At 58.2% G+C, this 23,244-nt stretch overlaps 1 protein-coding gene across 3 annotated transcripts; it reads left to right on the forward strand.

Moving 5' to 3' along the window:
- Window positions 1-49: 49 nt before the first annotated feature.
- BCL2L1 (BCL2 like 1) lies at window positions 50-23,020 on the forward strand. 3 transcript variants are annotated; one of them, XM_006259074.4, is made up of 4 exons: window positions 50-136; window positions 1,046-1,115; window positions 2,784-3,439; window positions 20,710-23,020. In XM_006259074.4, the coding sequence occupies exons 3-4, from the start codon at window positions 2,888-2,890 to the stop codon at window positions 20,845-20,847; spliced, it is 690 nt and encodes a 229-aa protein (XP_006259136.1). In that variant the 5' UTR covers window positions 50-136; window positions 1,046-1,115; window positions 2,784-2,887; the 3' UTR covers window positions 20,848-23,020. The 3 variants fall into 3 exon arrangements, with proteins under 3 accessions (XP_006259136.1, XP_006259137.1, XP_014452372.1); XM_006259075.4 differs by lacking the exons at window positions 50-136; window positions 1,046-1,115 and adding an exon at window positions 2,171-2,255; XM_014596886.3 differs by lacking the exons at window positions 50-136; window positions 1,046-1,115 and adding an exon at window positions 2,284-2,504.
- Window positions 23,021-23,244: the final 224 nt, after the last annotated feature.

The raw sequence follows: 23,244 nt of genomic DNA on the forward strand, positions 1-23,244 counted from the left end.
GGCTGCCGCTGAACGGGCGATGGAGACGGCGGCTGGGGGCCGCTGAGGCGGCTCGGGGCCCTGAGGGGCGGCCGTAGCGCCCGCTTCCGCCGGGGGAGGGAAGGGGTAGGGGCTGGGCCCTTCAACGGCCTTTCAGGTGAGGGCGGCGTGACGGACACGGAGGGCAGCCAATGGGAGCGCGCCGTCCGCGGGTCCCCGCCCCCCCGGCCGCCTCCCTGCCTGGGATTGGTGCGGAGGCGGGGCACAGTAGTTCCCCAGCCACGCGAACGGGGATGTCAACCCCAGCAGGACCCCCTGGCTGGTTGCCATGGAGACTGGGGGGGGCGCCCCCTGGGCACCCACACCAGGCCACGGTGCCCTCTCCTTCCAGCGTGTGGCGGCCGTGGGCTGTCCTCGTAGCCTCCGCTCCGGGACAAGTCTGCGCCACGGGCGGCTCACGAAACCCCCGACTCACCCTCCTGGGTGGGCAGCGGAGGGCGCCGCGAAACCCCGGCTCGCGCAATGCGAAAGGGCCCCACAGCGCGGGCGCTTCGCACCGTCTTCGGACACCTGAACGTCGCTCCACGAAGAGCGGACTGGAGCCCGACTCCCTTGGAGGTCGCGTCTCCGCCTGCACCCGAGGGACGCCGCAGAGCCCCAGGGAAACTCCGCCGTCTCGGTCCCCGGTGGGAACGTCCCAGCAGGGGAAGCGAGAGCAAGGCTGAGCTGGCACGGTTTCAGCGGGTGTTGGGAAATCCCACCTGGGCTGACAGAGGTCGAAAAATCTCTCAAGATTCCCCTATACGAATAGCCGAACCAACTGCATGGTCTTTTAAGGCAAGCCTTAGTTTTGTATCTGCCACCCTGGCGCTGCGGTGAGGAGCCTTCCAGGGGTGCCCTAGAGAGGGAGAAGCGCTGGCATGTATTGAGTTCCTCCCAACATCTGCCCTTTAGCAGAGATGAGTAGGGAGGGACTTGGAGAGGGTGGGGGCGGGGCTTGTGCCTTGGGGGCGGGGAAGGGAGTAGGCTCTCTGTGTCAAATTACTAATTTGAAGTGTCTCTGCAGCTGGTCCAGGAGGCGCAGCCTGCTGAGATTTCCCAGCCCAGAGTTTTCTCCCTGCAGCTCCTCTCTGGGGGTGAGTACAGAAACACACATGCTCCTTCCCCAGCACGAATCCAGAGAGCCTGTGTGTCTGTCCCTGGTGCACCCGGAAAGGGCGAGGTGGGGCCACCCGGCGTGTCCTCTGCCCCCAGGCCTGAGCATGGGGTGGAAATGGGGCAGAGAGCAGCTGCTTCCAGTGCAAACACAGAAGTGAGGACAATCCTGTAAACAAGGAGTGCTGAGATGCAGGCAAAGCCAGTGCAGAGGCTGCCGGTCCAGTGCATGCTCTGTGGGGAGGGAGCTCTTAGCTCTGAAACAGTAAGGTTTGTTAATAATCTGGTTCCAGAAAAATGACTGCTTAGAATAACATTAGGGGTAAGTCACTTCTCCACTACAGAGAGTGTCTGTGGTGTACTGGGAAAAGAACGTATCTAGGACACACTTCCTCAGGGGCATTTCTGCTCCTCTCTTATGCCAGCGTAAGTCTCTGGAATGCTGGGGTTTCCCTCAAAATGCTGCTGGGCGTTAGATCTTGTCTTTCCTTATCTGTGAGTGTACATGTTCCTCCTCCTACTGACCTATTAACTATGTAGGTAAGTAATACTCTGTAGATTAATAGGCTTCTAGTTTTTCCCAACTTCTTAGGAGCACTACAGCTCTTTTGTGTTCCTTCCTTTGCCACTGTTCTTGAGAGGAGAGGTTTGGGGAGTGAGCCTGTAGCTCCTGGGATCCCACTGAAATGCAAGGGGTCCATTGTAACACTTCCCGAGGTCTGGCCAGAGGAACTGCGTACCTTCAGCACACCTGGGAGCTGGTGAAACTTGACCCGGGGCTAATCCTTTCCAGAAGGGAAAATGGAAAATGATGCTTTAAGCTTCAAACAAACTCCCTTGTGCTGGCTGCCAGCTGCTATTGTTTCAGAGCCTCCTTCATTGTTGGGAAGAGCTTTATGATAGGTGTAAGAGGGGGCCTCATTGTTCTTTTAATGTGCCATTGTTGGTCAATAGAGCACAAGCACATATTTTGAAGGCCTCACCCAGTGCTGGTCCCTTTAAAAAATTCAGGAAGAGCTTTGATCCTCTATGGGAGGCGGAGACCGAGGGGGCGTGAGGCTGAGAGGGAAGGAGGGAGGGCCTTTTGCTTCTCTGCTGCAGAGCTGCAGCACTCAATCAAGGTAATGGAGGAATAGGCAGAGGGTGAGATCCTGGGGCTTCAGGGCCTCGCTGTGCTTTCGTGTTTCCAGCATGCAGCATGGCATGATCACTTCAGCCAGAGCTGCTTTTCCTTCTGAGGCTTTGCCTGAGACAAGGCAGAGCTGGAGGCTGGAGACTGAGCCTCCTAGACCTTTAGCAGAGGGGGTAGACCCCCTAGACCCTATGTGGAGCTACATCACAAAGGAGCTCTCAAGCTGTACCTGGACCATGTAAGGCGGCTGAATGGGATGTGTTGCGCATGCATGCGACTTGCAGTCGTTTGTAAAGCAAATCCAAGGGGGCTTAGCCTAGTTGTTGCTGAAATGGATGTTTTGCTGCCAGTTTTCTGGGCGACTAAATCCTGAAGCCTGAGGTGTAGCTTCAAGGATGCTTGCTTTCTCTGAGCAGTAAGAAGCTGCTGTTGTTAATGCTACAAGTGGAAGTAAAATGCTGCATTGCTAATATGTTCTTGCCTCTTTTTCTTCCCTGCTCTCTAATTGTCTGCTCAGAGGTCAGATGCTTGCACAGATCCTGGAGAAAAGGAGAGTCTGGACTGGGTAAGCACACTGGTGTTCTGGACCATGGACTCGATGAGAATCTCCCTAGTGTGAAAATGTCGAGCAGCAACCGGGAATTAGTGATTGACTTTATATCCTACAAGCTGTCACAGCGAGGACACAGCTGGAGTCAGCTTGAGGGGCAGGATGAGACCAGGACTGAGTTTGCAGGAGAGGAGGACATGGCAAGTGTCCCGAACGGGAGTCCGTCCTGGCATCCCGCTGCCAGCCACGTAGTGAATGGGGCTGCTGGACACAGGAACAACCTGGAAGCCCAGGAGAGTGTTCCGGCGGCTGAAGTGCGGCAGGCGCTAAGGGAGGCGGGAGACGAGTTTGAGCTGAGGTACCGCAGGGCCTTCAGTGACCTCACATCCCAGCTCCACATCACCCCTGGCACAGCATACCAGAGCTTCGAGCAGGTGGTGAATGAACTGTTCCGGGATGGAGTGAACTGGGGGCGCATCGTGGCCTTTTTCTCCTTCGGAGGGGCCTTGTGTGTGGAGAGCGTCGACAAGGAAATGCAGGTGCTGGTTGGACGTATTGTCTCGTGGATGACCACCTACCTGACCGACCACCTCGACCCCTGGATCCAGGAGAACGGCGGTTGGGTAAGAAGCTCCTTCTCCAAGGGAGAGCTCCCCATTCTCCTCTGCCTTGCTAACAGCATTGCACATCCTAGCCCTTGTCCCTGGTGCCCAGGGTGGAACAACTGGTGCAGGGCCTTTCCCATTGTGTTCTTTGCTATGAAGGGTCACTCCATTGTGGTGGAGCAAGGGGATGCTACCCAGGCTTGCCCTCTGGTGGGCCCTTTTCATCCCGCTGTCTTGCCTATCTCCTTGGCCATTCTGTACAAAGGCCTGTTTCCCAGAGCCTTGTGCACCTACAATCCAGGCTTTGTCTGAAACAGAAGGCCCATCTCTTAGGTCTGACCTGGAGTGTCCGTGACCCAGCCCAGGGCTGAGCCAATTCTTTGTTCAGTTGGGACCTCTTAGTGCTAGGCCTGGACTGTTTGGTGTGGTGAGGTCTGAGGCAATGGAAACGGGAATCCCTGGTCTGCTTCATTTGCAAGTGAAGTGTGCTAGAGATTGTCCTGCTTCCTGTGGGCCTCTGCATTACCTGGCAGCCTGGCCCTAGATCAGCAGAGCGTTGCAAGGTAGCACTGAAGTGCAGAGTCAGTGCAAACAGCCTGCTGCTGCCCGCTGGATCCTGAGCAGTGTACGCAGGGTGCTGTCCACAGGCTTGTATGAATGTTACTGCGTGTTCCAGAGACATGCTCTGGTAGCGTCTGGGCTGCCTGAGTTGTGGAAGTGCTTAGGCCTGTGAGATTTTGCTGTGGAATTTTGCCAGGGGGAGGTATTATGGTCTGCGGATGATCTTGCTCACTATTTACTCCCACGTCCCTGTGATGTTGCCTGTATTAGTATTTGCCGAGAAGGGAGGACACAGCGCCAGCTCCTGGCATTTAAATAGAGGAATATCACACCTTTGCACATTGGTGAGCCTGTGGCAGTGGGGAAAAGCTGCATTCACCTTAACACCTCTGTAGCCATAACCACTAATCCCTCCCCAAAGCTCTGGGGGAGCATGGGGACTAGTTCCTTTCAGCCCAGCCTCGCATTCTGGCTGCTAGTGGCACAGGTGACTTGGAAGGGCCTCTTGGAGCTTGTGGAAAGCCAGTGTTAGGTCCAGCACCAGGGTGGAGGCAGCAGGGAGCCTGAGCACCCAGGGCCAGGAATGCCTGGAATGTGGTTGTCCTGGGGCCGCTGCCTGGGGCGTGGCTGCCTGAACAGACTGGATTTTTTTCCAGTTACAAGCAGCCCCCTTGTTTTGTGGATGGCGCTGGGGTTCTTCCCTGCTTTGCAACCCCCATGCAAGCAATACCCCCCACCAGCTTTGGCTCTTAATGCCAGAGATTAGTCCTAGAACCGAGAGCTTGAGTAGAGGTTTGCGAGTCCATGTGGCTGCTGCTGGTGAGGATTGGGTTGTAGCCTGGAGACACTGGAGATAATGCAGTCTGATTTTTTTGTAAGTGAACTCCCTGGGGATTTAGATTAAATCACTGATGGAAAATCACTGGTCCCTCTTGTTGGGAATGTAATACCCTTTCCTCCACCCCCCTCTCCCCTTTCCCCCAACCTAGTATCATTGCTAAGGCTCTTTCTTCTTGTCTGAGCACAGATTCCGTGTTTGGAGCAAATATTTGTTTAGCAGATTGCACGAGGGGCAGGATTCTTGTGTGCCTGACACACCCACTGGTTCCTGCTCTTCAGATCTCCAGCCATCTCCCAGCAGGAGAAACAGCTTTTCTCTGTGCTGCTAGCTTCCTGGGGTGGGTTTGACTGTGTTAGCTGGGTGGTACCATTAGTTGCCAGCTGGTCAGATGGTGTCATACAGGCAGCAGTGTTTCGGCTGTTTGTAAGGTGTGTCAGGCTGCCAGCTGTGGGTTGCAGCCCTAGGAGTCCCTTAGCTGGGGTTTGGGACCAGGCTCCAAACTGGTTGCTTTTTGATGACTGTCATTGGGCTTTTGGCCTTGTCAGCAATAGCGTCTCCCAGCGTCTCTGCTTCATTCTGGTACCAACAGTACTAATGTTGAACCAGTATCACAGGTAGTTGTAAAGGCTCCAGAGCAACTTCATTGTGTTTGGTTTACAGGTGCACCTCCGGTTCACTCCATATCCAGCTGTGTTGAGAACTGGTAGCTTCCATCCCTCTTTCTGCCACAGGCCCTTTGCTCCCTGCCTGCCTGCAGCGACAGGGCCTACCTACACCGGGTTACTGGTCCCAGGCTGAGCAGGCCAATCCCCCACCCTCCCCCCGCCCATTCAAACAATGCTCTTGGAGAGGTGCAGCAGGCAGGCAGGTCCCAAGGAGAGGCATGCAAGTTCTGGCAAGCCTGCTGCTGGCATGTACCAGACGACTGGTGTTTTCTAGAGCGTCTCAGTGTTTCACTTCCTGGAAAGTCTCTGAGGGGGCAGGAGAGCAGTAGCCTCCGAAACGAGGAGTCCCTGCTCTCCCATGGCTTGTGCCAGTGCAAGGGCTGTCTTAGTGCCTGAGATAGAGGGCTGGGGCTCCAATGTCAGGCAGAAACCTTTGCTTTCCTGAGGTGGGCTTGACTGATGGGGCTGCATTCACCATCATCTGGGAGGTTCGCCTACTGCCTTTGGTACCCTGGGCCCCGAACCCTGCCCAACTGGTCATACATGTGGATCCTTAACATCTTGGATTTGTGTGGATGGAGTCACGGAGAACCTGTGAAATGTTGGCACCGTGCAGGCAGAATAGTCCAGGATGGCTTGCGACTAAGCAAAGGCAGCTAGTATAGGTAGTGAGGCTCAAACCACCCTCTGGAAAGAACTGTTTCAGCCACAGGCTGTAATAGAACAGACTCCGGAGGGAAGCGGGGGAGATGCCATGATAGGAATTGTGACAGACTGGACTGGACTGGAAGGGGTGGACCAGGGAGAACATAGTTACACCTTCCTCCTCTTACCTTGCCCAAGTATTAGTGGTCACTGAGCACTAGCCAGGCTGAATCCGCTGTGTGGTCTTGCTGCCTTGCAGGCCAGAACTTGTGGCTGAAACTGGGGAAAACCCTTCCAAAGCTGCAAGAATAGAGAACCCATTTTGTGATTTTTTTTTTTTTTTTTTTTTTTTGAATGATGGGAAGTGACTCAGATGCTTGTCATATGACAGGCTGATGCAGCTGGTAACTCGCCCTCTGAATGCTGTCAGGGCTAGAGCCAGAGGTGTTGCTTCTTGACCCTTCAGGAAAGTCTTCCCTCCTTCTCCCACTGCAGCAGCACAAGGGGGCTGGGAGCAGCCTGTCTGGGATTTCAGTTTTGCCCTGCAATGTTCACAGTGCAGTGACTATAGGGGTGGACTCTGCGGTAGTTTCTGACAGGCCTGAGTGCCGGACATGAGTGCAGGCACCAGTCTGGCTTTAACTGGAAAAGCAAATTATATGGTCTCCCAAACCTACCTGTCCTGTGGGATATATGCTGCCATCTTAGGGGGCCTTAGCCACTGTTAGTGCCTCTGCAAGTTTTGCTGGTCAGGGTTTTCTCAGCCTGCTTGGAGGGTTTGGGTCACCCAAACCTGGCAGGATTTCTGTCATGTGATGTGACACTCAGAGGCTAACTCTTATTATTGCAAGTGATTGTAGCAGGTGTGGTGTGGTTCAGAGAGCTTACAGCATGCATTGCATCTTCCAGGGGGAGGCAGCTTCGCTTGAGTGTGATGCAGCTACTGCTGAATGCAGCAGCACTGGACAGCACTGGATGAGTGCTCTAAGGCACAGATTCTCAACCAGGGACCTCAAGATCCTCTGAAGGGTGCAGCAGGAGGTGCGAGGAGATAAGTAGATAAGGGTAGGCTCAGGTTTCAGGTGCCAGAAGATAAGCAGTTATCTCTCCCTGCCTGACTGCTCCCCCACTTCCACCCCCTGGTTCCTCTGCATGGAGGTAAACACTGCAATATATAGATGAGGGTTTCAAGTGGAGTGCCTGCCACTCTGTTCACAATAGCTATGGAGGGGATCTTCAGTGTAAAAAGGTTGAGGACCACTGTTCTGAGGCATGTAAGGAAGAGCAGGCACTTGGATATGGTGATGAGCAGTGTTGCCTCCAAGGTAGAGGAGCAGTGTCTATGTGAACCTGCTAGGAAACCCAGATCAGCAAAGCTGAGAGGTGCTGAGGCTGTGGGTTTAGCACCTGTACACATCTGAACAAGTGCTGTGGCACCTGTAACCCCCCAGTGGTCCAGGCCTTGAGAGCTGCACCCCCAGGTATGCACCGTGGTAACTGCAGGACATTTGCTGGGCTCTGACCTTTCATAAATCTGATGGGGATTGGGATCTAAAGCTAGGGCTCTGTTCCCAGGCAGCGGTGCTTGGCTCTTCTCTTACTTCTGCCTGAGAACCTGCCCTGTGCCTCTTCTCTGCTTACCATTGGGGGGGCAGGGGAAAGACCTAGGCCTTGCCTTCTTGTGAGGCATAACTACTGTTCCAGGCATCAGGCAGTTCCCTTCTTTCCTTGTCGGAGCCCTGGCAAGTCCTCCTCTCCAGGCTCACAGCCTTGCTTGATGGATCAGCAGGACAAGATCCAGGAACTCCCTGCATGAAGATCCATTTCCTTAGGAAAACTCACTCAGAGCTGGCTGGGGAAATGGGCTGGCTAGCACCCGGTTGCTGTAGCCTGGAAGCTGGGATCGGCTGCAGGCCCTGCTCAGCAGTGGCTCAAGCTGATTCGGAACTGGGAGGTTTTTCTGTAGAGCTCTTCAGGAAATGCCATTGGAATGACTTCCATGCTGCTTCCTGTCCCAGCCCAGCAGCAGCATTCCTGCCGACTAGAAAGTGAAAGATGGAAAGGAGTCTTTTCAGCACTGCTGTGTTCGCCCTTCCTCTCTTTGGGGCCCTCTCTCTTCCTATGTGCATGTCTGTGTTGCATAATTTGATGACATTTCTCTAAGAGTTGCGGTTAGAGCAGGCATCTGGAATGCAGAACTTTTGATCTGCACAGCCTGTCACTGACTGACTTGGGGTAGTCCCCCAAGCCCATGGCTTTCAGTAGTAAAAGTGGAGAATGTTCCCCTGCCCCTCCACGGAGGGTGGGAGACTCTGCGCTCGTAAAGCGCCCAGAGATTCTAGGATTCAGAGAGCGAAGTGTCCTGACTGCTTCTGATTGTCAGCCTCCCTCATTCATTTGAGCCCCCCCTCCACCCCAATTTCTCACTTCTGTTTGGAGTCTGAGAGGAGCCTGCAGGTTTCTGCTGTGGGGATGTGGGCGCTGACCCTGCCGGACATGGAGGTGGGAGTGCGGAGCTCTTGTTGGCACTGTGGACATGGCTGCCATGTGTGTGCATCTGGCATGCACGGCTGCACTTCATTTCTGGGTCCCTGGCTGGATGGCGAGGACTGCGTAAACCTCCCTTATATAATTAGAGTCGGCCTGGGGCTGAGCGTGATGGAGGCTGCGCAGTGAGGGGAGATTCTGGGGTCTTTGCTTTCACTGCTTCCGTCAATATTTTCCCCCTAAATAGTTGGGTAGGAAGCTGTTAGTACAGAGTTCTCAGCAGGAACCAGGACCACCGCTCCGGTACCTAGCTCCCTAGCAATAGTGCTGCTGAACTGGTCCCAGGAGCAATGGGGCTGAGGGGCCCAGGGCAGGAGCTCAGCCTACAAACATACCAAACCTGGGGTAAGCCAAGGAAAGCGCTGCTGGTTACCGCTGAGACAGCAGCGGCAGAGGTCTCTCCTCACCTCAGTGATACTTTGTGAGCCTGCATGGCTGTGCGGGCTCTGCTTGCTCTTGGCATCTTATGGGCATGGTGCAGTGTTGCAGCACTCATGTCACAAATGTCAGCTGGGGGGCAGGGTGTTGGAGAGGTAGGAGAGCACTGTGCTGCCCTCTTCCCCTGCCCCCTACCAGAGAACTTACCCTTGGGTGCTCATTGCTCTGAGTGAGTAGTCAAGATTAACACGGAGAGGAGAGTGGGAGGTACGCTCAGTCCCTCGGTGCCAGTGCCCTGAGTAGGGTGGTGTTCAGGGCCTTCTGGTTTGACGTAGCTCGCATTCTTGTGTCTGAGCCTTCCCGTGACCCAGCGGGCACTTCGTCACTGCCTGTCCTGCGGAGGGGACCCACAGACCTTGCTGCTGAGCCTGCCCGAGCCATCTGTGCTCCATGATCTTGGCCTTCAGCTGCATGCAGAGGGGGACACAGGGATGCATCACTTCTACCCTCTGGGGTGTCGTTCATGGTTGCAGCATTCAGGTGTGGGGATAAGGTTACACTTTGCCACACAAGCAAAACGGTTCAAGCTGGGTGAGGGTGCAGAGAGCCACATGGAGGGCAGAACCGTTAGCAGATGGCTCCAGCTGGGTCTACGGGGCAGCAGGTGTGGGTTTCAGTAGGGGAGCACTTGAAGAGAAGCATGGCAGTTTTGAACCCAGGAGGCTTGTGAGACTGGGCTCCTGCTTCCTCAGCTAGCTAGCCAGGGAGCCGGGTGACCTAGTTATGGTGCTCAGAGCTGTGTGCCCAGGCTTTTGTTTTTAGGTCTTTCCCTTTCTTTTTATCCCCATGTTGATTTTAGACAGAGGCAGGGAGTGACCACACAGGAGCTGCGTGGGGTGGGAAGGGCTGCCTCCAGACGGAAACGCCCAGCCCAGCTCCTCTGCGCAGCCAGCCTAGCTGCATCCGCACGTGTTTTCTCCCGGGCGCGTGCTCACGTGTACTGGCCCTGCGCCGTCTCTTAGGATCCCTTTAATTGGGAACCAGATGCCCTTTGCGCTGCTGCTGCCTCTGGGGCTGGGGGGAGGGCAAGCGGACGGAATTGGGAGCTGCTCCCAGAGCTCTTAAGCAGGGCTGGATGCGCAGCCATGGGGTTGGTTTGTCCGCAGCTTGGCGTGGGGTTGTCTTGGGCTATTCTGTACCTGAAAAAGGAGTTGAATAAAGGTGGGAGTGAAACTCTTGCCCTCAGTGTTCTCTGGACTCACAGCCAAGTGCCTCCTCCAGTGGGAGAGCGGTAGTTCTCCCCCTTTGGGCAACAGCATGTGCCTGGGAAGCAGGCTGGGGTGGGAGGAGGATCTCTGGTTCCCACCGGGGTGCTGTAGAAAGGACCATATTGCCTCCTCTCTGGTGAGGTAGAGGCTGATTTAGGATACGGTAGTAGCCAGCCCCTGGCATCCGCACACCCTGCTTAGGGCTTCTCAGCCCTTGCGATGAAGGCTGTCACAGAGAGGCAGGTAGCCCAGCCCACCGCTGGCTCGGCTGTTGCGAGCCATGGTGGGTGAGACACCTTCCCCCTCCTACACACAGCCATAACTCCTAGGCTTGAGTGATGACGTTCACAGTGCAGCTCAAGCATCGAACAGAAGGCAGCTGGTTTCTCTTGACCCTCCAATGCCCTGAAAGCTCGAGGCAGAGGCTTGGAGCTGGTGCCCAGACCCGGCAAGCTGCAATGCTCTGTCGCACGCACGAGTCCCACGAGAGACCAGCACTTCTGAAACAAGACTGTGGCTTGGGCCTGGGTTGCGCTGGGGTTGTGAAGTGCCCTGCCTGGGACAAAGCAGCAGGTGCTGCAAAGCCTGGCTCCGTATGCATAAGCTGTAGAGAAGGAAATGTGGAGAACCGTCTGTTGGACAGCACAGGTGTCCCTGCACCTGGAGGCCTGGGGCCTGGAGAACGAAAGCTCTCTCTTCCCGCCCCAGGGCTCTGGGCTCTGCCTTAGACTGAGAGAAGGTGGGGAGACTCTTGACACCTGTGACAAGGGCTGCTCCCACCACAGCGTCAACCATTGCATGCTTGGACAGCAGTGCAGAGAGCAGTGGGGCAGCAGGTGCATGGATTTCGGGAGTGATCTTGGTCCACTCACAGATCCTGGGAGTTTTGCCACTGATCTGGCTGGGATAAGGCCAGGGCCTTTATTGGCATAGTGCTGTGGTGAGGCTTTATGGAACTGGAGGCAGGGGTATGTTGCAGGGCAAGTGGCTGTGCTGGCTGGTCTGCCTGGGCCCAAGAGGGGGCTGGGTGCCTACATCAAGAGCCCTCAGGCCAAACTCTGTGTGAGGGCAGCTGGTGTTAACCCTGTGGTCCCAGTAAGCACCTGGCTGTGCTTCCCCCCTGCAGCAATGCAGCCTGCCAGCATGTTGGGCACAACCTCATCCCCCTCAGGCAGGTACCTGAGAGCAGCATGGGGGCAGCCTGTCTTGTGGCAGGGACCTCTAACACCCACCTCCCCCTGCTGCTGGACCAGCTCCCAGCTTTCAGCTCTGCTCCCTCCCCCTGGAAGTCAGGAGGCATTTGGCTCTGAGTGACTTCATGGGCTGAATCATTTAAGAGTTCTTTTGGATTAACAGGAACTGAAAGTGAGCACATCTCCCTGCACTGCTGCAGTCCTCCCCCCTCCGCCGGGCTGCAGTGAGAAGGGACACCAGTATCTGAAATCAGAGACCTTTCCGGCTCTTCTGGGGCAGGAGGGGGAGTGCAGGGCAGGGACCTGGGTCTTGGCTTGTCTATTCTAAAACCAGCCCTTTCCCACTGGCAGGTGTGTCTCGGGGAGCAGGCTTTGGTTCCGAGCCTTGTTCAGGAGGCTTCTGCAGTTCTGGCAGGGCTTGGTGTCCAAGGGAGGCCCCGCAGGCATGGCCCCAAGGCCTGGAGGCCTGGCTGGGTACACGGAGTTGGGTGCTGGGCTCCTGGTGCAGGACCCAGAACGTGTGCCCCTGCACATACAGTCTCCGAAGAAAACACCTCCTCCTTTCCTCTGCACCCAGTTGCACAAGGCCCACACGATTGCACAGGAAGTTCTGTAATGTTGGGAGAAGGATGTGGCGAGGTGGGAAGTGAGCTCAGTTTCCCACTCACTGGGGGCATGATCGTGCCCTCAGAGGCGTTGCTTATACACCCGTCGCTGGCTGCACACTGGCAGGGCCTGAGCAGGTCTGAGGACTTTGGAGAGCTGTGAAACTCAGCTGGGTATCTTCCCACTGCCCCCAGCTCATGCCCCTCACGCTGGAGAGAGGCAGCCAGCTAGGACTCAAGCACCATCTGTCTGGGGGGCAGGGGAAACCTGCCCAGAGCCTGCTTTCCACGGGGCATTAAAGGGGATAGTCCCTGGGAGTGCAGTCCCATTCCCAGCAGGTGCTAATCCCCTGCGTGGATCCGGCTCAAGTGAGACGTGTTCCTCCGGGCGCCTCAGGCTTACGGCTCTCTGCCTCCGCTCCCCGCGCCAGTGCAGCCGTGACGCTGCACTGGGCACTGGAACCTTGGCCCAATTTGTTCCAGAGTAACCCTGATGAAAGCAAATGCAAGAGGATTAGTCATTCATGGGGCCCTTGCTTTGCTGTGCATGGATGTGTCAGCTGATCGGAGCCCTCCTGACGCAGAGTGTGCCAGTGAGACTTGGCTTTCCACACCCATGTGTGTGCCCTGAGTCTGGGGCTGGGCTGAGCTGGGGCAGGGCTTGTCTTCTCCAGAGCAGTGGGGTTGCTGTAGGTGCCATGTGGCTGGGGAGGAGACAAGTGTGGGTGCAGGGTGCCAGCAAAGGCTTGCTTCTGGCTAGAAAGGACCCAGCTGTGCCCTTCCACATCCATCCCCAGCCTCTCTGGAGTCCTGGTGCCAACAAGGGCCCCTGGCACCCGGCTCACTGGGTTAGTTTGTGTGCACATAAGTCCTTCCATTGCTTGCTGTTCCCTTGCTTCTCTCCAGGCCTCAAGTCTGTCTCTTCCAACAGCAACTGCTGAGCAGTGGGGATTGGCTGGGGGCTGCTTCAGGAAGGAGCCCAGTGTTCGCTGCCATTGTAATTGAAATGAGCCAGCTGCTGCCATGTAGGTCAAGCATTTGCATAACAGTTAAAGCCGAGTCCCTGAAGCACTTGCACCTGCAGAGCCTGCTGGTGTGTCCCCCACTAATCCCGGCAGCCAGCAGAGCCATGAGGGGCCTTCTGCAGTGAGCAGCTTGGGGGAGGGGAGGCCTGTCTTCCCCAGGCCAAACCTGCTGACCCCGGGTACAGGGGCCAGGGTAGTGCATTGTCTGGACAGCAAGGGGAGCGCTTTATCCCAGCAACTGCTATGGCAACACACAGCCATTGTGGCTGGGCTCCCCTTGGCCCCGGAGTACCCACAAAGCCATACCAGGGCCAGCGTGGTTTGCAGTCTGCCGTCTGGTCCCGTGCTGGAGAGAGACGGGCAGGGGACACCTCCTGGGTGTCCCTGGGGCTCTGGCAGCCATGTAGGGACCCGTCGAGCCATGTTTACAGGATCTGAGCAGCAGCCACGGGAATACTCCTGTTTTCAGCTCTTCTGGAAGCTCCCAGCTGCCTTTCCCTGCTGGCTGCTGCAGGCTGGCACATGCCAGGCCCATGTGGAGAGCTGGCAGCCCACAGGGGCTCCATAGGTGCTGGTTAAAGGTCTAAGGCAAATGCAGAGAGCCTTGCTTAAAGGGGCTGTCATCCTGTGGCTAAGGCATCTGTGGCAGGAGCAGTAGCCCTGGGCTCTATTTGCAGCCCTGCCACTGACTTCCCATGTGATCCTGGGCAGGTCATTCACTGTCCTGTGTCTCCGTTTCCCCCTCTGAAGATCAGTGGCCCATGTCACAGGAGGGCGGGGGAGCAGCCGACATGCGGGACGTGCTCCCAGGCTGTAACTAGAAGCCTTGTGTGCTGGGCTGGGCATTTCTGGGAAGGCTCGTGAGCTCCTTCCCAGGGGAGGACAAGGAAGACCCTCTCTCCCTTCAAATGGCTCCTTGCAGGCAGGCTGGATCCGGCTGCAGGGAGTGGGGGGGCTGCTCTCCGCCTGCTTTCTCAGCCTGGAACCAGCTGTGCAGAAGGCCTTTGCCTTCTTTCTGAACTCTGCTCCCTCCCCTCCTGCTGGGGTGGGGGGGGCAGTGCCCTGCCGCACTGTTCTCTAGGCTGGTCCCAGGATCTCCAGTGGCTTCTCCCCAGGAAGGAAGCTCTGACTCTCCAAGCCCCTCCCTTTCCCTGTTAACCACCCTCCTCCTTCCTCATCCTGGCTCAGCCCTATTGCTGCCAGGTGGAGATGATTAATCCACTCCATCTGCTCCCCTCACCTGTCCCCGTGCTCAGCACCACTCACTGGATCCTGCCTCCCTAAACACTCAGCCATGGGCTCAGCAAGAGACTACGGTTAGCTCCCTTTGCCCTGGAGGGGCCTGGTCCTTCCTGGGTGCCCCTGCCCACACCTCCAGCCTCGGTTCCAGATGGTTTGGCACTGACCCGAGCCCAAGATGGTGCACTGACTGCCCAGGTCCCCTTGTCTCCTCTCCAACCAAATGTCAGCTCTGAGCAGCCTAGCTCACCCCTCAGGGCTTCCCCAGCACTGCCAGCCGGGTGCACTCTCCATTATTTTGTTTCCAAAGCAGGCCCGCACAGTTGCTGAGCCATGTGTAGCTGCTTCATCTCCCCCAGAGGTGGGGACCTTCCCTGCTGGGTAAAGCATTGGTAATGGCATCGTTCGCATCTCTGCTTAACGTGTTAAGTTGGCTGTTGCTTATGTGGGCTGTCACTGTGCCCTCAGCCCTTCAAGGGGGACAAGGTCCCTTTGGTCTTTGTCCCACGTGATCCAGGTGGACGCTAGCCTGGGAGCCACTGCAGAGAGGGTTCTGTCCGGGTGCTATGTCTCCATACAGCACGGCAGCAGGAGGGAGGAGAAAGCATGAAAACAAGATGAGCTTTGGGTGGGTGGGTGGGCCCTGACTCCTACGCTGCATATGGAACTGGGGTTTGCCTGTAGAGCAGCACGACTTCACCGTGGGCACTGAGCTACGTTTGCCCTTCAAGCTTGTTGGCAAGCTGAGGGGAAGGGGCCGTGACACCGGTGGTAGAACGAGCTGTGCCAGGGCAGCAAGGGCCAGTGAGTCGGTGGAGGGGGCGGCTGAGGCATCACCGTGCTGTTGCTATCGTAGTCATCACGTGAGTAACTCAGGAATGCCAAACATTTCCTCCCCGGTCAAGGTGACAGGGAGAGGCCAGAAGCGTTTGGACGTGTCTGGACAAGTCCAAGATCCAGAACACTGGGCTGGGGCGGTCCAAGCCGACCCCCGGGGTGCTGGGTTTCAGGTACAAAGGAAGCAGGACCTCTGGGTAGCACAGGAGCCAGCCCTGGCCTGCCCAGCCTTCGTCTCCAGTCCTGAGCTAACTCCCCAGTCTGCCTTCTGCCCTTCTCCCCTCTAGGCTTGTTAAGTGTTGGGCATGCCGGGCAGGGCACAGGCCCATCGAGGGAGGTTGTCACAAACCTCACTGACCCTCATGGGCACAGTCCCTCGGGAGGAGAGGGGCATCAACTGGGTGGGAAACTCCAGGGCCCTGCTCACGACCCATCACAGCATGCCCCCTGGTCCTGGAGGAAGGGAGAGGGCTCCTGGCCCCTTTTGTGCCACCACCTGCTTTGTCTGATAGATCTGGACCTCGCCAGCTGCCTCGTTATCTCTTACTCTACAGCACTTCCATTTCTGAGAAACAGCCCCCAAAAACACGTCACAGAATTCTTCCTGTCCACTGGCTCACAGGCAGGTCCAGCATGCGGGCATGAGGGCCAGGCGACCTGCCCAGCCTCCTGGCTCTCTGCCTGGCTGCTCTGGCAGGGACCTTGCTTTATGCTGGCTGACCTTCCCCAGCTCCCCAGACAGCCCCAAGGCTTGGGCAAAGGAGCCTTAAGCTTCCCTGTGCCCAGCAGGTCTTGATATCTCCCAGTCTCCTTCTTAAAATAGCTAGTGTTGGTTCCTGGGGCTGGATAAGACTGTGCATGGAGCTCACTGTGGGAAAGACAGCTCCTGTCATGCCTCACCCAGCACTCCCCTTCCTGGGAGCCCCATTCACCGGGCAGGGCAAGTGGGTGTTGGGGTGCATGGACTGGGCACAAGGGCCTTGGCCTTCTTCAGAAGGGACTCAGTGAGAGACTCTCCACGGTTCTCTCCCCCGCTGCATGCATTTGCCAGCATGCACATGCAAATGCACACACATGTGCGTGCATGCATGCACACATGTGTGCACATGCTGAGCTGTCGGTCCCATTAAGAACAAAGGACAGGATCTTGCCGAGAGGAAGCGGAGACCGTGGCGGCAGGGGGAGGGGCAGGAGAGGGGTCTGTAGCTGCACCTGACCTAGCTGCGCCATGGAAAGCAGCCAGAGACAGCAGCCTTTGTCTCAGCTTTCTTTTCCCTGCTGTCCCTGGGAGGCGGCTGAGAAAGGAGCCGCTCTGTGTGGAGAGATGGCGGTCCGCAAGGCTGCAGTGACCTTGTGCCCTTTGCACCAAACCGTGTTGCTTTGGGCATCTTGGCGAACTGGAGGGACCCTTTAGACACACACCCCAGGGGGGCTTGGCTGCATCACACGCGGCTCTTTGTTGGGGATCTCACGTTCACGTCCCCGGTCCCCTCCCTGGGGATGGAGCAAACCATCTTCCGGAGCCGTGTATTCACTGGCAGCCCGGCATGGCGGGGGGTGCAGGCTGCAGCTTGCGTCAGAGGAAATGGCCGTGGCTCAAAGGCACAGGGTGTCCATGGGACTGGCCTTGCAGCCAAGGCTGACACTCCAGTTGTCAGTGCCTGAACCACCTCCCCTTTCAGGGGCTCTCTCGGGAGGCTGGAGTTGGTTCTCTGGTGACCCCCTACCCATGCTGGGCATGCAACAGCTTGCCCTTTGTGGGCGTTCTGCCCATTGGGCTTTGTCAGCAGAGCGAGCTCCTGAGATCGGGAACATGCTTCCTGATCCCACAGTAAAATGCTTGCTGTTCCCATGGCCCCATGCATGGAGGCTGCTTGCTCACCCCCTTCTTCTCTGTAACGGGAGGCTGACCTGCTCAGCGTTTAAACTCCTCAGGCTTGGGAGCAGGATCAGGGGGAGATGTACCTGCCCTCTGCCATGGGGGCTGCAGCGCTGCTGAAATCCCTGTGTGCCAGCTGGGCAGGTTGCCAACAGCAAAGGCAGTGCTGCGTGTGGCTCTGTGATCACAAATGCGTCACGTGGTCCCTCCCCTCTCACCTGCATGCAGACAGGACATGGGAACTACACTTTTCCGGAGGAGGAGTGGGGGTGCGTGTGTGTACATGATCCATCCCTCACAATAATGGTAGGTGCGACCCATCCACAAAGCCCAGACATGAAATTGCCCGGCCTCTGTGGTCCTTTAAAAGGATGGCGTTATCATGCCAGCTCCGTTGTGCTTCTGCGTAATGCCACGATCAGCGGGCTGGGCTGGCGAGGCGCGTGGCGGAGGTTAGCTGGGACCCGGTTGCCTAGGGGGGGCCATGCTTTGGCTGCAGCGTATTTCTGTGCGGCAGGGCACTGTTCCTCAGCACATGGGTTGCAAGCTGCTGGAGGGCACAAAGGGGAGCTTGTGAGGCCGGAGGCACCAGGAAGATTGTTCCAGTCTGTGCAAGGGAGAGTTTGCTCCCTGCTGCCTATGCAACCCTGCCTGTACCTGTACGTGCTCCATCAGTCCCCATGCTTACAGGCAGCTAGACCCTGGGAGGTCAGGAGGCTTGAATTGGGCACTTATTGGAGGCTGCTGCAGGCAGCCCCTTCAGAGAGGCCATGACACTGGGGTCCCTACTTGGCAGCTGCAGCAGGGAGCATAGACAGGCAAGGGACGTGGCCGCACGCAGCCTCCATGCACTCGGAGCTTGGGAGGGCCCCGTCTGCTCCAGGGGCTCCAGGCCAAACGGAGCCCTGCAGAAAACGGGCGGCTTTGCTGGGGGGCACCACTCACGTATTGCAGGCCTGAGCTTAGCATTGTCTGTGAAACCTCCAGTGCTGATGCAGCGTGGAGGGGGGCAGCCAGAGCCAGAGCATCCCCTTGGGTACCTCTGCTTCTTATGTAACGTTGGTGAAGGAGCCGGTCTGAAAGGAATTGGTTGAGCTACTTGTCAGTCAGCTGTAACTTAGGAACTAAAACCCTTGGGAGATGTCCATGGCAACCGCCACTGCAGCTTGTCCCCAGTATGCTACCGGGAGCTGGATGTGGTTCCTGATGGAGCCGCCTGCACAGCGAGCTGCTGCCTGTCCAGTTCCCGTGAGCCATGCAGCATGGGTCCTTGCACGCTTATCTGTGCCTTCCCAGGCCGGCTGCTGCTGCCAGATTTATTGACTCTGGAAACTGTCCTGCTGGGAGGAGGGTGGCCTGAGCACAGCACGGCCCTGGGAGGAGCAGAGGCCTCAAGCCCTGGGGAAGCAGAGGTGCTGCTGGACTGCTCTGAGAGCACGTGTCTGGGCCCAAGCAGCCTCCTGCAGGGCAGGGCCAGGCCAGGTTACTCTTGCTGCTTGTTATTGTCCCAGTTCCTGTTCGCTGAGCCCCTCTGCTCACCCTCCCTCTGCGCCGCATGTTCTGGGCCGCTGCCGCCCACCAGCCCAGCCAGACTCAAAGAAAACACCGCCGAGCTGTGGTTCGCCCTGGTCTCCGGCCGGCCCTTCCTGAGGCCGCAGCATGGCGGCAAGAAGAAAGCGGGAGCGCTCAATCACTGATAACGTGGCGCTGCCTCCTCAGGGTAAAGTTCTGTGCTGTGGAGCCTGGCTGCCTGCTGACCTTGGATCCTGTGTCCCGCTGGCAGCAGGATTGTTGTGGCTCCGGGCTGGAGCGGAACCGGCCAGCTCCAAGGTCTTTGAGGCGTAACTTGCCTCGCGGTAGGGTTTTATCGCCACTCCCCACTGCTGCTCCAAAATTCACAGGTTTTTCCTGCTGAGGGCTCCATGTCAGGTGGCCCAGGGGACTGGCTTGAGTCCATAGGGTGCAGTTCCCCGTGCTGGGAGCTTGCTGGAGTGGCATGCAGTCTCTGCTGCCCAGGGGTGCAGCCAGCTTGGGCCTCTGGTCAGAGAGTGGCCCAGGGACTTGTGTGGTCCCAGGCTGGAGCATCACAGAGGTGTGTCGTAGAGAAGCGGGGCGGGAGAGACCCTCAGCGGTCATCTAGTCCAACCTCCTGCCTGAGGCAGAATCAGCCCTGTCCAAACCATCCTATCCAATCTATAATCTAAACTCTACATAACCGTCAACCCTAACATGACACAGACGTAACACCCCAACCTGCTACAGGTGAAGCAGGAGACCATGGCAGCCAGCATCCTGGGAGTTGGAAGCACTGGTGTCTCCATGTAATCTGGGCACCTGGGTGCCAACTGCCCTGCTCTAGAAAGGCTTTCATGCCCCCTCGAGGAGCATTGTCCAGATGTGGGGCATCCCACCGCGGCTTCTCAGAGCACAGCTCTGCTTGCTGGGTGACCTGAGACTGGCTTGATGGAGGGCCAACTCCCTGGCCAGGCAGAGCTGCTCCCAGGAAGGAGCAGGGGTGTCTTCAGACTCAGCCTGCAGTAGCCACTGCAGTGCCCACTCTGTGCTGCGGGCAGGCCAAGGCAGGGCAGCTGGCCCCCCGCAGCCCCGGGGCTAGCTCTGTACCTTCCCGGCTTGGGGCAGCCTTCCATAAGCTGTAGGGCATCCCAGGCAGCCTGTGCTCGGTGTCAGGATGGGGAAGGCTTTCAGCTGCTCCTGGAGAGGCAGACGCAGGGGGTTCTGCAGGTGGGAGGTATCTGCTCTCAGCGCTGGGGTGGCAGAGAGAATGCAGTGTCCTGGTGCCGGTGCTACAGGAGGAATCTGACCTGGGGGTATGGCCAGAGTGGCAGGCTGGCTCTGGTGGGCCCTATTCTCTGCCGTGGGCACAGTTGGTCAGCAGCTGCCTCTGCACTGGCCTGGTTTCAACCTGTGTGGGCTTCAAGGTTCAAGCAGGTGCGGTGACTTTGGGAAGCAGGAAGTGCAGGGCTGGCAGAGGCTAGGCTGGGCCAGTGGCTGCAGTCCTGGCTGTGACCCACGTTGGCCTTGCACCCTGAAACCAAGATCTTTGTGTCCCAGAACATCTAGCTGCCCTGAACAACATGGCAGGCAGGGTGCTGCTCTGAGCAGGTCCAAAGTATCAGTGTCCTGCCAGGGTTGGGCTTTGGGAGGAAGGGGCCTGGGGTGACAGGAGGCACCGGTGCAGTCCTAGTTCCACGTGTGCCTCTGGGCTCTGGTCCCCAGTGGCTTCGCCCAGCTCAGCTTCCCCCTGTGGCCCCCCAGGCCTATGGTGCATCCCCTGCCTGGGCTGTCCTCCCCGCCCCTTGCTCTGACACATGATCCTCTCATGACTGCGCAGTGCCTCCACCTCTGCCCTGCACACATGATGCTGGAGGAGGGAGCACGAGCTGCTCCGAGGCAGTGGAGCTGCAGGGCTAAGTCAGAGGCTGACCACACACTCTGCCCTCCCCACTCCCAGCACCTGGTGCTTTTACTGGCTGCAGAAACACTGGGCATCTGCCTTCAGACAGGCAGGCTGCACCGGTGAGGACCGGGCCTAGCTGCCGGGTATCATCCGTGCCCCTCACCCTGTCTCTCTTCTCTCATTGCAGGAGCGGTTCGTGGATCTCTATGGCGATGACGCTGCAGCCAAGAGCAGGCGGGGCCAAGAGCGTTTCAACAAGTGGCTCCTGACCGGGGCCACGGTGGCCGGCGTGCTTCTGCTGGGCTCTCTGCTCAGCCGCAAGTAGCCGGCGTGGCCCCCTCCCCGCCCGGGCGCCCTCCCCCATGACCAGGCACCCACAACACTGTATGGCAGCAGGAACATTCCAGGGGCAGCGCCCCTGCCCACCCCCACCCCACCCAGCATCCAGGCGTGATTCCCAGGTGCCCCTTGCCCCTGGCGCTCGCTGTCCTGCCGCTGAGACCAATGCAGCGTGCGCCTCTGGGCTGGGGGCCCCAGGCCCCCCCCCCACCTCCAACCACAGCATGGAGGGGAACACCTCCCTTTCCCCCCCGCAGGATCCTTAGAGGTATCTTCTGTTAGAAAAAACAGACTTGTTGGTGTGTGTGTGTGTGTGTGTGTGTAGCTGTCACTAATACCAAGCCTTGTGGGTGGGGATAGGAGCCAGGGACCATTTCCATCCCCCCCTCCAGGCTTCCTGTGCATGTGTTGTGAATCTAGGGAGGTTGGTACCACCTTTGCCGTCCACCTGTGGCCCTGGAAGGGGCTCTGAGCTGGCGGCAGTGCAGGGGACATAGTGAGGCATGTGTCTGCCTAACAAAATGACCCACTCCCAGGGCCCCTGTAAGGCAACTATTGCCTGGGAGTGGGACCATGCCTGGCACCAGTCAGAAGGGGTCAGGGCAGCACAGAGTCAGTGCATGGTTGTTCCCTCTGCCATGGGGACCGCTCTCCACACCCCAGCCTGCTCTCCCTGCTGCTGGCTCCCTGTCTCCAAGGGGCAGGGCCAGGCCCTACTCTGAGTCTTGTGACAGGGCCTGGTCCTACCTCCCTGCTCTCCCCCTCTGAAAGTGGCTGGCTGCGGTGGCACCTTCCCTGCATCCACTGCTGCTCCGACCGTCTCCAGCCCCCAGCAGGTAACCTGCTTTGCTCTGCTATTAGCAGCTGTGCGCATGCTGCAGAGACCCTCCAGGCACTTGGGCCAGGGCATGGAAAGGGGCTAGTGCTCCTGCCCCAGGCAGGGCAGACAGGAGCTGAAAATGCTGCAAAGGCAGGAAGATCTGGGCAGAGGAAAAACACAGTGCCAGCAGCCGCACCAGGGAGGTGTTTACCTAGGCTCACGTCTGCTGGCACAGCTCCCCCAGGGGCCCAGGTGGCGGCTTCCCAAGCCCCTTCCAGCAAGCGCAGAAATAAACAGGGCTGCACTCGGGGAGCAGCACACCCTCTCATCTGCCTGCCCTGCCCCTGCAGGAGTGCTGGGCTGGGGGGTACCCCCAAGGGGCAAGCCTGACAGCATTCCCCTCCCTGGGCCCAGTGGGAGGCGGGAGATAAATGTCTCAGGAAACCGGGGAGCCTGGCAGCTGCCGCACGGCTGTGGCTAAGGCCCAGAGAGAGTGTGTGTGTGTGCGTGTGTGCATGTGTGCGCGCAGGGTGAGCTGAGCAGCAGCAAGGTGGCCCTGGAGGTGGGGGTGGGGGAAAAAGGGGGCAGGGGGCTGCTGGAAACATTGCTTGAGGTTTCTCAGGTGAGCTCCAAGACTTGGTCCCAGGGCGCACACGCCTGGGGCAGGGCTGGGAGTGGGGAGGGTGAATCTCTCAGGCAGGCTGCAGCTTCAGAGCTGGGGGTGCTCGTCGGCCTCATTTTCAGCATGGCTGCACCTTTTGGGAGAGCTCCTGCCTGCCCTTCTCCCCCCAGCCCTCCACCAGCACCCCCAGCCCACTGTGCTCCCCACACGGGCCAGCTGCTCTGGCAGCTCCTGGGGCAGGTGTGGGAGTGAGAAGCTTGCAGCACCAGTTATCCCCCTTGGGCAAGGGATAGTCCCAGCCCTGGCCGGGGGCATGAGTTCCCCGTGCAGCTGTCTGAGGACGCAGCCCCGCGGCTGGCGGGCACCCGGCTCCATGCCCAGCCACGCCGCGCCGCTGTACATAGCCCAGAGTAGTTTTATTCATGTGTGAAGATGCTGAGACTATTTTTGTTAACGGTGTGTCTGTATTTATGTGTGTTGGCCGTGCTCCCTCGTGACCCCTCTGCGCGCAGTGGGCTGGCGCCGGCCCCCCCCGGATCGGGGCTGGGCGCCCCAGACACTAAGCAGTGCCCCTGCACGATCGGCTCGCAGCCCCCCACCCCAGCCCCTCCCCGCGCAGGCCGTTGGCTGGAAGCAGCCCCTGCGGCACACGGCAGCGTCTGATGTGCTGTGACCTGCAGGTGGAGGTGCAGTCCACTAATAAACTCTGTTGTTGGAGCCATGTCTCCTGCTGTGCTTCTTGCAGCGAACAGCCCCCAGCCCCACCCCACACATCAGTGCCTCTTCACAGCTACTGGGGAAACTGAGGCAGGGATGCAACACACTCCCCTGCTCCCACCCCAAGCCACACTGCACAGGTGAGTGCCAAGTGCGCAGCCTGGGCAGGGCAGGAGGGCTGGGCTGTGCCTGAGCACAGGGCAGAGCATGCAGGCAGAGGCTTG

Source organism: Alligator mississippiensis, chromosome 9 (assembly GCF_030867095.1).
Source record: "Alligator mississippiensis isolate rAllMis1 chromosome 9, rAllMis1, whole genome shotgun sequence".
NCBI classification, from domain to species: domain Eukaryota; kingdom Metazoa; phylum Chordata; order Crocodylia; family Alligatoridae; genus Alligator; species Alligator mississippiensis.